Genomic DNA, 17,497 nt, shown 5'->3' with positions numbered 1-17,497 from the left:
TTGGTAAAAAAGCTTTTTCATCATATGCACCAAATCTCTGGAATGAACTCCAAAACACCTTAAATTTAGAATCACTTCCATCTATTCATATTTTTAGAAACCTTTTAAAGTCAACTTTGACTGAACGGTGTAATTGTTTTTAAACTAGGTACCCTTTGTAAATTATATGCTTGTATTTACTTAAGTAAAACAAAATGTTTTGTTTGTATATGTATAGTCTATATATAGATATTTGTTGTGTAGTATGACATGTTTTGTCCTGTTTCTTTTTTTTATTTTGCAACTTTGTTTGGCTGCCTATCTTGGCCAGGACTCCCTGGGAGAAGAGTTATTGTAACTCAATGGGACTTTTTTTTTTTTTCCTGGTTAAATAAAGGTTAAATAAAATAAAATTAGTGCTCTCACTCTCATTACTCACACACCTGTTTCCCATTTCTGCACTGATTTTCTCCACTACTTATGCTTCTCTCTTTCTTTTGTTCTCTGTCAGTGTGTCTTGGTTTCCATCTGTTTCACCACTGTCCCCTTGCCTGAAAGTCTTGTTTGCTGCTAAACCTTGTCTGATTATTTAACCCTGTTTTGTTGTTTAGTTGCCTAGTTCCTGTTCCCTATCTTGACTCAGCTTGCTCTCCTGGTTTTTGACCCCCTGCCTGTCCTGGACTATTGCCTTGGATTTTCCTTAAAGTTTGGTTCGCTACTGTCTTTGACCCCAGCCTGTCCATTGGATTTCGACTCGGCCTCGCCCTCTTACTTGGTGGCTCGGCTACCAATTATTTTGTTTTGTTTTGCTTCAATCTTTTGGACAATAAATTCCATTTTCAATTGATCTGCTCTTGGGTCCCTGTTGTCTCTGCACCTCCCTAACAGTACACACTGACACTAATACTCTGATTCATTCTGACCTGTAATTCTCATGAATCATAATCATCCACTGTTCACTCATTGGCCAGAGGAGAACTGGCCCCCGACGGAGAACTGGCCCCCGACTGAGCCTGGGTTCTCCCAAGGTTTTTTTCTCCATTCTGTCACCTGATGGAGTTTTGGTTCCTTGCCGCTGTTGCCTTACCTTCTGGCTTGCTTAGTTGGGGACATTTAATATTCAACAATATTATAGATCTGCCTTAAAGGTGGACGATGATGAAATTGTTTTTTGTATTATTTTCATGTTATCACTGTGAAGCTGCTTTGACACAATCTGTATTGTAAAAAGAGCTATATAAATAAAGGTGACTTGACTTGACTACTGCCTCAGTCAAACTCCTTAGTGCCCCCTTTTTCGGTTTAAGCCACTGCCCCTCAAAATGTCTGTGCACGGCCCTGTTTCTAACTGGTATGCATCTCACGGTAATCACCGGTGGTCGGTTCTGCGCAGATTTTGCTCATCTCAAACAAGCCTATTATAGCTATAGATCAGTGGCTATGACTCACTCCGCCATCTTGAAATGCCCAGTCGAGCGAAGTTGCTCTCCACCGACTGCGCTGATCAAGAGCATGATGGGATACGACTTGCTGACGACACAGCTTAATGCTCATTGGTTTAAACAACCGTGATGTATTGTTCTCTTTTAAAATGTTTGAATTTAAAACTCTGATTTCGTGTTTTTATGTGTATAAATGTTTCCCGAACTCATAGAGTTATTACCGAACTCTCTGACAGTGTGCTCTCTATATGGGTAATTTAATTGTTGTCATATTTATTAAAAGAATATTTATAAAACATGTCTGTAGTTAAAGTAAACACGTCTCTTTGGTGTGTAATTAAATAACCATAACTTTCACTGTCTTGTTCATTATATTTATTGTAATATACAGAATTTAAATTAGATCCAGTTCATTAGCAACACCGTGCACGAGCGTGAATCCCGCGATATCCGCATTTGATCTCGTAGGTGTCTGATCGGCTCTGGTCTGATCCACTGAGAGAAGAGAGATGCCTGCACTTTTTTCACTCCTCCCCTCACTGGCATGCTCACTGCAGCCGCCTACTCACGCATGTTTCATGCGTCACTGGTCGCGTAGCAACCTCTGTACACAGAAGTATACAAAAGTAAGGAGTGAATTAAATGTGTGAAGCTAAACGGGCGATGAATAATAATGAAATACTAATAATTACCATATGAAACAATGGTTAAGCAAACGATTCAAATCTTTGTACGTGTGAAACCGACGAAGAAACCCACCTCGGTGAGTATTTTGCGTGTGTACTTTGTATTGGACACCTAAGTTAGTCGGTTTTGCACATATAATCTCAACATCTGTGCATCAACTATTATGCAATTCTTATAGCACGTCTGTCTGCATATACGTAGCCTAGTCATGTTATTTACATTTTGATTTCAATAGGCCTATCTATCTAAAGGTTTAATAAGAGTTAAACGCACGTGTTTTCTTTTAGAATGTTGGTGCTTCAGTGTCTAATGTCTAACGTTACACTGATAAACTAAAGTGGTGTAGGATTTACTATAAAACAATTTACACTCAGAAATTGCTAGTCATTTTTTTAAATATTTATAAACAAACTGCAAGTCCACATTGAATTAACTTGAAATTTTGAAGTAGAAAGACTAAAATTATATATTTTCTTGTAAAACGTAGAGCAATAATCATTTTAGTCCAATAATATTTGTTTTATTATTATATAGTCATTTCCTACAGAAGTAAATAAATACGAAATGGGTTTCATTTACCTGGGTATTATTCGGCTAACATTACTTAAAAACAAAAGCATCTGTGAGCACAAACCCTCAAGATCTCTGATTTCTGTACGGCAACTAATAGCACTTCTGTCTGTTTATGGCCTGTGTTATTTACATTTTACATAAGGGTGAATTCAGGTTGATTGGGGGACACTTTTTCCCAGTCATCTCAATAGCAAAAAGTGTCCCAATCAACCTGAATTCAAACCTTATTAAGAGTTAGTAATAAGAGAAAAATGCAGATATGCCCCAACAGTTAAGATGAGATGATTTAAACCATTTTTTTAGGGGTGTAACGATACACTCATGTCACGATTCGATACATATCACAATACTGAACTCAGGATACAATATTATTGTGATTCTCTAAGACATATGGTAAAAGGTTACAAAAAATGTACTGTTGATTCAAATACTAAATTACATTGTGGATGGAAATTAATAGGCTTGGACTTGGTGCTAGTAACCCAATGCACCGAACAATGGTGACACCAGAATAAAAATATTCAGGATTCTGAAGCTGAAAATAAAGAATTATTTTAGACGAATATGCTTGCTTGAATATGAATATGCTTGAATATGTCACTGACTACCGGTAGATATGTTTAAAATTATGTAGGCCACTTTTTACTGGTAACATAAGACATTTGACATTATCAGGACCCAAAAATATTCTTCCATTGCATTATTATATTCAACATTAGGGCCTATATATAGTAGGTTTTACTATATATATAACACTTTTTTTTTTTAGAGGTAAACTACATACAATACAGATTGTCACTATCCACGGTACATATATTGTTTCATTTTTGTATTGCGATATATTGTGACCCACGATATATTGTTACACTCCTACTGTCATTCCTGTCTTTACTTCCCCTTGGGTGCTTTCTTATTTCTGCATCCTCGTTTCCTTTCTGCAAGGAAAGAAAATGAGGACGGAGGAATTGAAGGAAAGCTTATTTTTATATTGGAATATTCTTGATCACTCGAGCGTTACTTCAAAGCGTCATCAGCTTTGCTCAAAGGATCTGCCGTTATGTTGTTCAAGTTTGGTTATTTAAAGCTGCAGTCCGGCACTTTTTTGGGTTTAAAAATATCAAAAAAGACATTTTTGAAAAAAAACGTAACCAGCCAGTGTTCAAAACGATCTGCTTGCCTTACCTCGATTCAAAACGGTAATCTTGTAATAATGATTTTAATTCCAGTGGTACTGGTGGATTTCCGCGGGAATTTCGAGCATGTCTTTGCGTCATTACGTCACTTCTGTACACATAGAGAAGGAGTCCCCGGCTAGCGTGTGTGGATGATGGAGGTGGAGATTTATCCACTTGGTATGGCGGATCCCGAAAGTTTAAAGCGACAATCACCAGTGACAACTGGAGATTCACCAGTTGTAAAACCCAAAGACTTCGGACTTCAGAGTGGCTACAGAAAAAAATATATTTTTCACGTTTTGACGTGATATAAGCAATCGTTAGATTTAATCAGCATGATATAGCTACTGCAATGCTTCCCCCCACCCCCCGAATTTGGTCAGAACAAAAGTGAATGTTACTTACTTGTTCAGATGACATTTACCGATGAAAATTCTAATGTTGACACTTTCAAAAGGTATACTCTGACATTGCTGATGACAGTACAGTATCCACAGCGACGCGACAGGTTCTCCTCAATACATTGTGTTCATCCGCGCTGTTTCATGCCGATTTACTACCCACGCACAGTTAATAATTCCGCGAATAACTGCAATTGCAGATTTCTAACAGAGATGGCGACAAAGAGGAAAAACGACGGACTGCAGCTTTAATAAATAATAAAGATAAAGCAAGATGCCCTGTTGATATATGTGTAATATATATGATTTATCTAAACTGCAAAGGTAAAGCTTAAAATTATTGTGACAGATATGAAGGGGGAGGAGAATTTATTTGTCAGTCAGGTTTCTCGACAAGAAAGCCTTCCCGTTCCTCGCCTCCTCGTATATAATATATATATATACTGTATATATTCATTTATCATCTTAGCATGCCTGTAATATGATTATAATTAGCATGTCTGTAATATGATTATAATTTTGTCTTACTGATAAAGTCATGCTTGCAGAATATATAAATCATAAAATATGTCTGTACCAGCCAGTCTAGATTATGTGAACTCATGCTTAAGCATCCGCTTTTCAGGGGTACTTTGTGGACTGTGAGGAGCAAGGCAGTAGTTTGGAGTTTGTGGTTCCCAGAGACTTGGCGGATGGTTTTATCAACAATAAGAGGGAAAACTACAATTTCAGGTGATGTGTAGAGAGATTTCATTTTATGGAATTATAGTGTTGATTTCACAAACATGATCTGTCATGATCCTAATATCCTTGCAAGCATAATAAAGTTTAATTTTCCTCATGAAGGGCATATTTTCTGTGCCCACTAGGATTGAAATATGAAAGTTTTTTTCTCTCTCTGAAACTTTATTTTTTTATTGTTATTTCAATTATTTGCAAACATCCATAAGTTTTGTCTACTTCATTTCCATTTATTGCACCAGTAAAACAGTAGGATTTTGAAAATCGCATCTTCAGCTTTTCGCTTTCACGTCCCGTCGCCACAACTGCTGTACCACTGCTGGGTGGCCGCCTGGCCGGGTCACCGCCTGGCCGGGTCACCGCCTGGCCGGGTCACCGGCTTGGCTCCTCAGCGAAAACCTCAAGATGTGATGCACCTGCGAACAGATCTTAAGTTTTCCTGTAGCTCAGTGGTAAGAGCATTGCGTTAACAACGTGAGGTTGTGGGTTTGATCCCAGGGATTGCACATACCTATGTATAAATGTATAGGATAATGCAATGTAAGTCGCTTTGGATAAAAGCGTCTGCCAAATGCATAAATGCAAAAAAAAAAAAAAAAAAAAAAAAAAAAAAGATTTGAGAGAAATAGGCCTTTTGTGTACATAGAACAAATCTTAGATCTTTGAGTTCAGCTCATGAAAAATGGGGCAAAAACGAAAGTGTTGTGTTTATAATTTTGTTCAGAGTAGATTGGCCTTTCTAGCGAGATTACTATTCGTTGGTCATATACTTTGGTGATATACTTTATCATGTAGATTTTATGAGTAACCTAAATTAATCCACACAGGTTATAGACCTTATGTAGCCCCGCCCCTTTTCAACGCTGCGCTCGTTGTCTTTTGTCTTCCGGTCTGTATTTTCACAGTGATCTTGCATATTTATGAATGAACGGCTCATTTTTAAATATTCCCGGTCTACTGACATTTTTTAAGACTGCTTTAAACATTACAATCCTCATCATGATAATTTTCGTTAACTTTACAATAAATAAATCCTCTTCAAAAGCTAATTACTTCTGGACAGCAATGCCATAGAGATATAGAGCAACCGCAAACACGGAAGTTCAAAGACAATATTCTAAAAATGTCTCTCTCTCTCTCTCTCTCTCTCTCTCTCTCTCTCTCTCTCTCTCTCTCTCTCTCTCTCTCTCTCTCTCTCTCTCTCTCTCTCTCTCTCTCTCTTTTTGTGTTGTCATTTGTGTTGAAGAATGTAGTTTAGCTTTTAATTGGTTGCGAGAATACTGTATCTTGTCAGCATCGCAGATGAATGGTGCTGATGTTGTTTTCAATTGAATTGACGAATCAACTGGTGGAGACTGGTGTTGATATTCGTGGCATTTTTGCGCAGGTGCTTCCTCTTTCTACACCCTCAAAAAGGGTAACGTTATCTAATAATATTAAGAATGAGGTTTTGGTAGAGATGCTTTCCAGATATGGTCAAATGGTGTCAACAATAAAGATGATCCCATTTGGGGGAAAGTCTTCTCTACTAAAATATGTGGTGTCGTTTAGACGGTATGTCTATATGATTCTAAAAGATAACGTTGAAGAATTGGACTTACCTCTAAATTTTCATAACAAAGATTTTAATTATGTGATTTTCGCCACAACGAACACAATGACATGTTTTGGTTGTGGAGAAAACGGACATCTTGTACGTGATTGCCCTAGGAAAGTGGATAAAACAAATAAGAAAAGTGCTGAGACAATTTATGATGCAACCGCTACGAGTACAATTGCTAGAGAATTGCAGAACGTAACTATAGATGCGGAAAGGCCAGGAACAAGTGCAAGTGCAGCTTGTTTAACCGCTGCATTAATAGATGCGGGAAAAAATAAAAATGAGACAACAACAGTCAAACCAGTTGAAAGTGCAAAATTAGCAGTCTTTGAAGACAAAGAGAATGAAAATCTCGAGAGTGGTCAGACAACAACAGGTCGAACGATTGAGTCGGAAGATGATGACAACAGTGCGGTTGAATCTTGCGAACAGAACACAATGAATGTGGATAATATTGAGGGTTCTGTGTGTGAATTGGAGGATTATTCTTTTAAAACACAGCAAAAAAGAAAATTAAAGGAACGCTATGTTAATAAACCGATTAAAGGACTTGATGTTCGGGAGGTGAGCCATACTGATACAGAAAGTGACAGTGAGGTCTCTGAATGTAGTATTTCAGATAGCTTACCTCAGTGTGGATTTTCTGGTCGAGTATACTGTATAGTGTAGACGTCATCAAACTGTTTAAAAGTGACAAAAAATGCAAGGAAAGTTCAAATTGAAGAGTTTTTTCCAGATATATATTCATGGGAGTTGTAAATTTTGCCTCCTTAAATATTAATGGAGCAAGAGAAAGTAGGAAAAGAGCACAGTTGTTTGAGTTAATGACACAGAAGAAGATTGATGTTTTATTCACGCAAGAAACACATAGCCTAGTGATTTATCAAATGTTTCAGATTGGGCAATGGAGTTTGATGGGCAATCAGTTTTAAGTAATTTTTCCTCGGTGAGCGGATTGGGTTGCTATTTTGTTTTCGAAAAGTTTTATACCTGCATCTTATAAAGTTGATGAAATAATAAGTTTTTTTTTATGAAAACAATTTTTCTTTTGCATTAATTTGTATTTATTTTCCAAACGCTGCAATTGAAAGAATGCTTTTTTTAAACACTGTGCAAAGTTTTAAGTGATTGTGATCCAGAGAGTTGGTTATTATTGGGGAGAGATTTGAATTGCACTGAAAATGTTTTAGACAGGAGTCATGTTGAGCCACATATGCAGTCACGTAGGAGGTTAGTTCAGTTAATGAAATCTCATGATATTACTGATATCTGGAGAAATTTTTATTATACACAAAGACAATATACTTGGGTACATGCATATGAAAATAAGTTATCATTGGCAAGATTAGATCGATTTTATGGTTTCAAGCATAAATGTAATTTTTTTAGAGATTGTTCAATATGTCCAGTTGGATTTTCTGATCACAGCTTGGTAAAATGTGAGATGTTTGTCGATTGTGTAAAACCGAAAAGCGCCTATTGGCATTTTAATAGTACATTGCTATGTGATAAACATTTTATTGATGTTTTAAAAAAAAATTTGGGTTAATGCACAATCCATGAAGTCTTCTTTCCAAACCTTACAGCAGTGGTGGGAGTTTGTAAAGGCCCAAATTAAACAACTCTGTCAACAATATACTCTCAACGTCACACAAGATAGAATTGGATCCATAAGAAAGTTAGAAGAAGATTTAGTTAAACTCCAAGAAGTCTTTGAGTTGACAAAAAATGGAACTCATTTAGAGTCTTTAAAAAAAAAGAAGCTTATTTGACGGAATTGTTCGATTTATCTACACAGGGTATAATTAGATCACGTTTTCTGGTAGGAAAATCTTTGTTAACATTTTTTTTTATAAGAGATATTTTGGATAATGGTAAGACTTTTTCAGATTTTGGTTTTATTTCAGTCGATCAAGAAAAAGCTTTTGTTAGAGTCGAGCAGTTACTTGTGGAGTGTTTTTGAAGCTTTCGGTTTTAGTCCTAGTTTTATATTGATGATTAAAGCTTTGTATTGTGACGTTGAGAGTATGTTGAAAATAAATGGTGACTTATGCTCTCCTTTTAAGGTTTTAAGAGGGGTTAGACAAGGCTGTGCACTATCTGGCATGCTTTATACGTTAGCCTTAGAACCTCTTTTGAATAAGTTAAGAGCAGAGATGTCAGGTGTGGTCATGCCAAATTCCACCCATACTGTTAAATTATCAGCTTACACTGATGATGTGGTGGTACTAATTAAAGATAAAAATGATGTGAACATGATGTTGCGATTATTGGAAGAGTTTAAAAGTGTTTCTTCTGCAAAAGTGAATTGGCAAAAAAGTGAAGCCATAAGTGTTGGGAGTTGGTTACGTGGTGAGCCCATTCTTCCAGCTGGTCTGAAATGGACCAGAGATGGTTTTAAATACTTGGGAGTGTTTTTGGTAAATGAGAATGTTATTAAGAAAAAAATCTAAGATGTTATTGAAAAGGTAAAAGGGAGCTTAAATAAGTGGAAGTTTTTACTCCCAAAAATTTCTTATAAGGGGCGAATATTGATAATTAACAATTTGGCTGCCTCCACTCTCTGGCATTGTTTGATTTGTGTAGACATGCACATGGCGTCACCTAGCCAATCGCAAAAGCTGCCGGAGGCATAACTCTGGCGTTGACGTCAACAGCGCTGGAGGAACTCAGGGCTTTTGAGGCTCACCTGAGGAGAATATTGCAGGTATCCAGTCCGTGGAGTGGAATGGCGAGCAAGCGAAGACACCTGAGCGGGTCCTAGTACCGGCTGGTTGAAGCGAGTACACGTGAGGTCACTGGCTCCACTCGGAGATTGTAGAATCTGGCGAATGTATTGGGTGTCGCCCAGCCTGCAGCTCTGCAGATGTCTGTTAGCGAGGCGCCATGCGCTAGAGCCCAAGAGAAGGCCACACTCCGGGTGGAGTGGGCCGTCACACCAAGGGGGCACGGTCGACCTTGCTGCTGGTATGCCAAAGCAATGGCGTCCACTATCCAGTGGGACAACCTTTGTTTGGAGAGAGCCTTTCCCTTCAGCTTCCTACCATAACAGACAAAGAGTTGGTCTGAGGTCCTGAAACACTGCGTTCTGTCTACATAAGCATGGAGGGCGCGTACTGGACAGAGCAGTGCCACGGCTTGGTCTGCCTCCTCCAGGGGCAGCGCTTGCAGGTTCACCACCTGGTCCCGGAAGCGAGTGGTGGGAACCTTGGGCACATATCAAGGCCGGGGTCTCAGGATCCCGTGAGAATAGGCCGGCCCGAGTTCCAGGCACGCTTCGTCTACAGAGAATGCGTGCAGGTCCCCTACCCTCTTGATGGAGGCCAATGCAACCAGGAGCGTTGTCTTGACTGACAGGAACTTAAAGGGATAGTTCGACCAAAAATTATATTAAACCTATGATTTACTCACCCTCAAGCCGTTCGAGATGCATATGTCAATCATTTTTCAGATGAACACATTTTCAGTTATTTTAGAAAATGTCTTAGATCTTTCAGTGGTTATAATGTCAAGTTATGGGGTCCACCTCCTTCAAGTCCCAAAAATGTGCATGCATCCTTCACAAAAGTAATCCATCCAGCTCCTGGGGGATAAATAAAGGCCTTCTGAGGGTAATCCGTGCGATTTTGTCATAAAAATATACATATTTAAAACTTTAAAAATGAAAATAACTGGCTTCCGGCAACGGTCGACGCGCGTTCACGGGAGATGGTTGCCGGCGTATGACGTAGAACATAGCGTAGGAAGCGTTTTGTTTTGCTCTGCTCTCTGGCTGTGCTTGTTACAATATAATTTTATTTTAATTTCAAATAAACCTAGTAGCGCTTATTGACATTTCAATATTTCTTTATTGAGTGATAGTTTTTTTAGAGACTCTTTTAAATATTTTTGGCAGAATTATAGAAAATCAAAGACTAATTTTAGATCAATACAGTAGTGTATTGTTGGCAAAGTTTTGTCAACAATACACTTGCAACATCACTATAGAGTTTAAAAAATCTTTGGAAACTTTGGAGAATAAATTAAGTGAGTGTCAAAAAATAGCTGAATCAACTGGGACAAGTAATCATTTTGAAATATTTTTCAAAAAGAAAGCTCAGTTAACGAATCTGCTAGAATACAGAACACAGGGCACATTGGTCAGATCAAGATTTCAAAATATAAATCATATAGATGCACCGTCGAAAAAAAATTCTGTTTAGAGAAAAAAAATGGGCAGAAGAGATTGATTAAAGCCTTGCGGTCAGAAGAGGGTCAAGTTTTGCTGAACCCCAGTGATATTCGAAAGAGAGCAGTTGGTTTTTACAAAAATCTGTATAGAAGTGAGTATGTAACGGAGGGTGATGAGGACAATACTTTTTTGAATTCCCTTCCAAAGATGTCAGAAGAAGGTAATGTGGCTCTTTCAGGTGGGCTAAGTCTGGGAGAGTTATATAAGGTCCTTCATGACATGGAATCAGGAAAAGCTCCTGGGATTGACGGCCTCCCAATTGACTTTCTGGACAGAGTTGGGAGCGGACTTGTTACAAGTGCTGAGTGATAGCCTGTCAAAAGGTATGTTGCCGTTGAGGAGGGCAGTGATAATGCTAATACCAAAGAAAGGAGATTTGACAGACATAAAGAATTGGCGCCCTGTATCGCTTCTTTGTTGTGATTACAAACTGCTCTCTAAGGTTTTGGCAAACAGATTGGCTGAAGTAATAAGGCAAGTAGCCTAATACATCCAGACCAGTCCTACTATATTCCTCGCAGATCCATTGTTGACAACATCTCTTTAGTTCGGGATGGTTTAGAGGTGTCAAAATAGCTTGATTTGGATTTTGGATTGATTCCACTGGACCAGGAGAAAGCTTTTGATAGGGTTGAGCACCCCTATTTGTGGAAAACTTTAGCAGCATTTGGTTTAAAAAAAGATTTTAGTATGATGGTCCAGGTACTCTAGTGAGATTGAAAGTGTATTGAAGATTAATGGTGGTTTATGTGCTCCATTTCAGGTTAAAAGAGGTGTAAGACAAGGGTGCTCTCTATCTGGAATGTTGGCCATTGAGCCTTTATTACAAAAAATAAAGGAAAGAATTGATGGATTACATTTGCCTAACTGTACAAAAAATATATGTTTATCTGCTTATGCTGATGATGTAATGGTGTTTGTAAGTGGACAAAAAGATGTGCAAAGTTTATTTAATTTAATTAATGATTTTACTCTTGTATCTGTCAGGTTTGGCATAGACGAAGCAGACAGAATGGTAAGTTAATGCCTTTAATTTGCAGAATGGATCGGTACAGCGAAACAGGTGAGTAACCAGTAAGTTGTATATCAGATGAATACTTAATTGAAGTGTAACCAAGTCTCTCTCTCTCTCTCTTTCTCTCTTGCAGATGAAGGAGTTCCTTAGACGGAATGACTGGCGGAGAAGATTGAGATCGTAGGTAGGAATGCAGGCAAGTATGGCAGAGAGTCTGTATCATGTGTAGACGAGATCAGACAATGACTGAATGTTTGTAGCAGGTATATAAGGGTGAACTGATAATGAGGTCCAGGTGACGGTGATTAGTAATCAGGTGACAATGAGCGTGTGAATGAATGAGTGGGCAGAGTGGGGAATGAGTGGAGGGAGATGGTGATGGAATCCTTCTTCCACAGGAACGGGAGGAGGAGGCACGTCATCCGAGGTGGAATCTGAGGGAACAGAAGAGACTGGGTCAGTGAAGGGTTTGAGGAGAGAGACATGGAAGGAAGGAGAGATCTTGTACTGCGGTGGAAGGTTGAGTCTGTAGGTTACTTCGTTCAACTGCCTCTGGATGGTGAAAGGTCCAATGAATCAAGGACTCAGCTTACGGCAAGGCAGGCGGAGGCGAATGTCCCTCGTCGATAACCACACCTTCTGACCAGGCTGATATTGGGGTGTATCGGCTCGTAGACGATCCGCTTGGTCCTTGTGCCTCCGCACTGCCTGTTGTAGATGCACATGAGCTGAGTCCCATACCCCCTCGCTCTGATGGAACCAAAAGTCGACAGCTGGAACCTCCGAGGGCTCACCCGACCAAGGGAATAATAATAATAATAATAATTCATCACATTTATATAGCGCTTTTCTGGACACTCAAAGTGTTTACATACAAGGGGGAAATCTCCTCAACCACCACCAATGTGCAGCATCCACCTGGATGATGCCACGGCAGCCATATTGCGCCAGAAGAGGAAGAGAGGTGGCTGGTATCCAAGGAAGGACTGAAAGGGAGTGAGCCCGGTGATACGCTGAGTGAGGGAATTTTGGGCGTATTCCGCCCAGGGGAGGTATCGGTTCCAGCTGTCTTGGTACTGGTGGCAATAAGTTCGCAGGTAACGTCCAATCTCCTGAATCTTCCGCTCAGTCTGGCCGCTAGTCTGCGGATGATATCCTGATGAGAGGCTGACAGTGACCCCGAGGAGCTTGAAGAAGGCGTGCCACACCCGGGAGATGAATTGGGGTCCCCTGTCCGAAACGATGTCTTCTGGAATGCCGACATTTCTGAATGCGTGATGAAACAACGCTTCAGCTGTTTCTAAAGCCGTGGGTATACCAGGTAAAGGTATCAACTTGCAGCCTTTGGAAAATCTATCCACAATGACAAGCACACAGGTAAATCCACCGGATCTAGGAAGGTCAGTCATGAAGTCCACTCCGATGTGTGACCAAGGTCGTCTGGGTATGGGTAGTGGCACAAGTTTACCCTCAGGTAGTTTTCTGGGCGTGTTGGAGATGGCGCAGACTGAGCAGCCGCGGACGAATCTGGCGACATCTTCGGCCACCAGTACCGCTGACGAAGGAGCGAGAGGGTACGCTTGTTACCTGGATGTCCAGAGCCCCGAAGATGTTGAGGTACGAAAGTACGCCCTTCTGGACCTCCCGGCGGAGCAGGATGGTGAGAATTTTCCTGAGAGATTTACTGGTCGATGTCCCAGAGAATGGGACTGAGGATTAAGGCTGGAGGAAGGATGGTTTCAGTACTGAGGTCCTCTGAAGATGAATGATGGAGTCTGGAGAGAGCGTCTGCCTTGTAATTCTTACTTCCTGGACGGTAAGTAACAACGAAGTTGAATCGAGTGAAGAGTGCCCAGCGGGCCTGGCGAGGATTCAATCTTCTTGCCTCACGAAGATATTCCAAGTTGCGATGATCTGTAATTACTTCAAACTGGTGATTTGCTCCCTCCAGCCAATGTCTCCATTCTTCTAAAGCCAGTTTTATGGCTAGCAGTTCCTGGTTGCCGATGTCTTAGTTTTGCTCCGCCGGGGACAGCTTTTTGGAAAAGAAGGCACATGGATGGAGTCTGGGATGCTCACCCTGCCGCTGTGACAGCACCGCTCCAACCCCTGTAGAAGACGCATCAACCTCAACGATGAAGGGAAGTTCAGGATTAGGATGGATGAGGATTGGTGCTGTCGTGAAGACTTCTTTGAGGCGATGGAAGGCTTGGATAGCGGTGGGAGTCAAGGACAGAGACTTGGGACGATTCTTTAATGAAGATGTGAGCGGAGCACTGATGAGACTGTAGTTCTTGATGAATCTTCTGTAGAAATTTGCAAAACCAAGGAATCTTTGAAGTTCTTTAACAGATGTGGGTAATGGCCAGTCTTGGATTGTTTCCACCTTCCACTATGCTGATCAATTATATAACCCAGGAACTGAACAGAGGTGATATGGAACTCACACTTCTCCAATTTCAGGTAAAGCTTGTGTTCTCTCAGTTTCTCTAGTACTTGAATGACATGACGATGGTGTTCAGCAATTGAGGATGAATAAATAAGGATATCGTCAATGTAGACAATCACAAAGCGGTTGAGGTACTCACAGAACACTTCGTTCATGTACCCCTGGAAGACCGCTGGAGCGTTTGACAGCCCGAAGGGCATAACCTGATATTCATAATGGCCAGACGGGGTGACGAACACTGTCTTCCACTCATCTCAATGCCGTATACGGATCAAGTTGTATGCACTCCGAAGGTCTAGTTCAGAAAATACGCGAGCCCCACGCACCTGCTCCAAGGCAGCTGGGACCAGAGGAAGGGGATAACTGTATTTGATGGTGTGAGAGTTAAGATGACGATAATCGATGCACTAACCAGGGGCGTCCCAGGATGAGCTCAGCGGTGGACACCTCCAGCACCATAAAAAAAATCTTCTCTGAATGAAGACAACCCACGTGCAGCGTCAGAGTAGGTGAACAGTAACGAATTCAACCTCGACCCAGCGGTTTTCCCTGGATGGTTTGTATATGGAGGTCTTGAGAACTGCGATGTTTACGGATGTTCAATTTTTGGAGAAGCTGAGTGGAGATGAAATTCCCCGCCAAACCAGAGTCAATAAGGGATTGCGCTGCGACACAAATGCGAGAGGTTAATACATATACTGTGGTGCGATTTAACGCTTCAATTTTAGGTGAGACCTGAATTGTGCTTACCGCTGCGACTGGAGGTCGAACAGGACAAGTGCTGAGAAGATGATTATCAGAAGCACAATAGAGACTGAGTTTATGAAGAATTCGTCGTTGACGCTCTGAAGCTGGAAGATGGGCGGAGCCAAGATCCATAGGCTCTGGTGCTGGAGGAGTGACTGATGGAATCGAGGGCGGAGAACATACAGTGGGAGTCGGAGAATCACAGGCTGATAGTCTTTGCGAAATTCGGATGGATTTTTGAATTAATTTCTCAATTCCCAGACTGTCGTCGTAAACCACCATCAACTGACGAGTGTTAGGATTCAAACCATGACAAAAAGCTGTGATCAATGCTGCCTCATTCCATCCACTGGATGCCGCTAAGGTGCGGAATCGTAAGGAGAAAGTACTCACAGAAGATTGACCTTGACGAAGATTGTAGAGTTGATCATGTACTGAAAGATCGGCAGCTGGTTAACCGAAAACTTCTTTGAAGTGTTGAGTGAACCCGGAGAGTGATTTGACGGCTTCCGAATTCGAATTGCACAGAGACTGTGCCCACTGAAGTGCTTGCCCAGATAATAGTGAAATGATGAAAGCCACACGAGCTGAATCGTTAATGAATTGATGTTCTTGCATGGAGAAATACAAAGATACCTGAAGAAGAAACCCACTGCAGTCCTCCGCCTCACCGGAGAATGTGGCTGGTCGGGCCATGGGACACGCTGAGGCAGTGAACAAAGCAACAGGCGCTTGATGAAGTGAGGCTGAAGATTTGGGTTGATGAATGGTGGTCGGATTGACAGGTTAATTCACCGCGGATTCCGATGGATTCTGCATGGTGGTCTGATCTTCTGTCAGGTTTGGCATAGACGAAGCAGACAGAATGGTAAGTTAATGCCTTTAATTTGCAGAATGGATCGGTACAGCGAAACAGGTGATTAACCAGTAAGTTGTATATCAGATGAATGCTTAACTGAAGTTTAACCAAGTCTCTCTCTCTCTCTCTCTCTCTCTCTCTCTCTCTCTCTCTCTCTCTCTCGGTGCATGCTGGGAGTGTTGGGGTGCGTGTGAGGGTGCTTACGAGGAGAGGACGGTTGATTTCAGGTTTTCTTTTTTCTCCTTCTGTTTTCTAAAAATGTGTTGCTGGCAATCGGGGAAAAAGTTGGGTATGAAAACATTACTACAGCATCAAGGATGAATAAAGCAGTGGTGGTTTTTGTCGAGAAGGAAGACAGTAAATCAGTTGATTAGCGACGGAGTTGTGGTAAATGGCGATTTTCTTATTATCTCACCGCTTGTTGCTCCGACAACTAGAGTTACGATATCCAATGTGCCGCTTTTTATTCGAAATGTTGAAATTGAGAAAGCTTTGACGCGATATGGAAAAATGGCCAGTGAGATTAAGATGATTCCGCTAGGGTGTAAAAAACGCCGCTCTAAAACGCTCTTCAGGCAGCAGGTGTTTATGTTCTTAAATGAACCGGAGTTGGACATTTCGTTCAGAGTCATGCATGAAGGGAAAGCATGTCCACACAAGGCCCTGGTTAGTGAAGTGGAAGTTAGGCCTAGTACTTCTACAGCTGGTGAGAGTAGTAAGTCAGTTTCTGAGGATGTGCAGCCTCAAGCTGGATCACAGAGCAACATTGACAGTGATGGATTGATTGAAAGTCATACTGAGAATGATCATGAAATGGTTGAATCTGGTAGAAATCATGATGTTTCTGAACTGGAGGACGCTAGTGTAACTAATGATGATGCAGCTAAGGTTAGTGTTGAAAGGGTTTCTAATGGAAATTCTGAAATGCCCAATTCTGGTGAAATGAGTAGTGATGCTGATTTGGTGATGAGAGATGATGATGCTTTCTCTGATGTATCTGACATTGGATCACAGTATGGAAGTGTGGACGATGTGTATACATTGCAAGATATAAATAACTTCCTGGATGGGACCTTTGGTAGAACTGTTGAAGTTAAAGATTTTTTTCCTGATGAGAATAAATTCATTCATTCAGTGAAACTGTTGCATAGAAATGCTAGCTATGAGGCTTTAAGTAAACAAAAAAGGTTCAGGTTGGAGAAGATGTTAACAAAGTTAAGAAGAGATAAAGTGAATGCTTCGCAAAACAGATCAAATGTTTAAGTCACACAGTGTGAATTTTTCTCTTTGCTTTTTTGTTCTTTTTCTATCCTCTTTATATTTTCTTTCCTCTATGGAGCTGTTGAGGGTGGGATCTTTAAATATAAATGGGGGTATGGATAGTAATAAATTAGCAATGGTTTCAGAGTTATTTAGTATTAAAAAAATAAATGTAGCTTTCTTACAAGAAACACACACGAGTGTAGATAATGAATCTGAATGGAGTAGATGGTGGGAAGGAAAAAGTGTTTTAAGTCATGGGACAAATACAAGTGCTGGGATAGCAATTTTATTTTCTAAAGGAATGAATGTTAATATTTTGGTTGTTAAAGAAATTG

At 40.5% G+C, this 17,497-nt stretch overlaps 1 protein-coding gene across 7 annotated transcripts in view; it reads left to right on the top strand.

Annotated features, from left to right (window-relative positions):
• Positions 1 to 2,009: 2,009 nt before the first annotated feature.
• kif6 (kinesin family member 6) overlaps positions 2,010 to 17,497 on the top strand; it is a 165,564-nt gene continuing 150,076 nt past the window's right edge. For all 7 annotated transcript variants that reach the window (XR_013799900.1, XR_013799901.1, XM_079631893.1 and 4 more), the window contains exons 1-2: positions 2,010 to 2,184; positions 4,883 to 4,989. Coding sequence is in view for 5 of the 7 variants with exons in the window: in XM_079631893.1 (XP_079488019.1) it covers positions 2,125 to 2,184; positions 4,883 to 4,989 (167 nt within the window). In the remaining 2 variants the exon portion in view is untranslated. The remainder of the gene's footprint in view (positions 2,185 to 4,882; positions 4,990 to 17,497) is intronic.

The sequence above is a fragment of the Phoxinus phoxinus genome (genome assembly GCF_949152265.1).
Source record: "Phoxinus phoxinus genome assembly, chromosome: 13".
NCBI lineage: Eukaryota > Metazoa > Chordata > Actinopteri > Cypriniformes > Leuciscidae > Phoxinus > Phoxinus phoxinus.
This window is presented reverse-complemented; position numbering and strand designations above follow the sequence as displayed.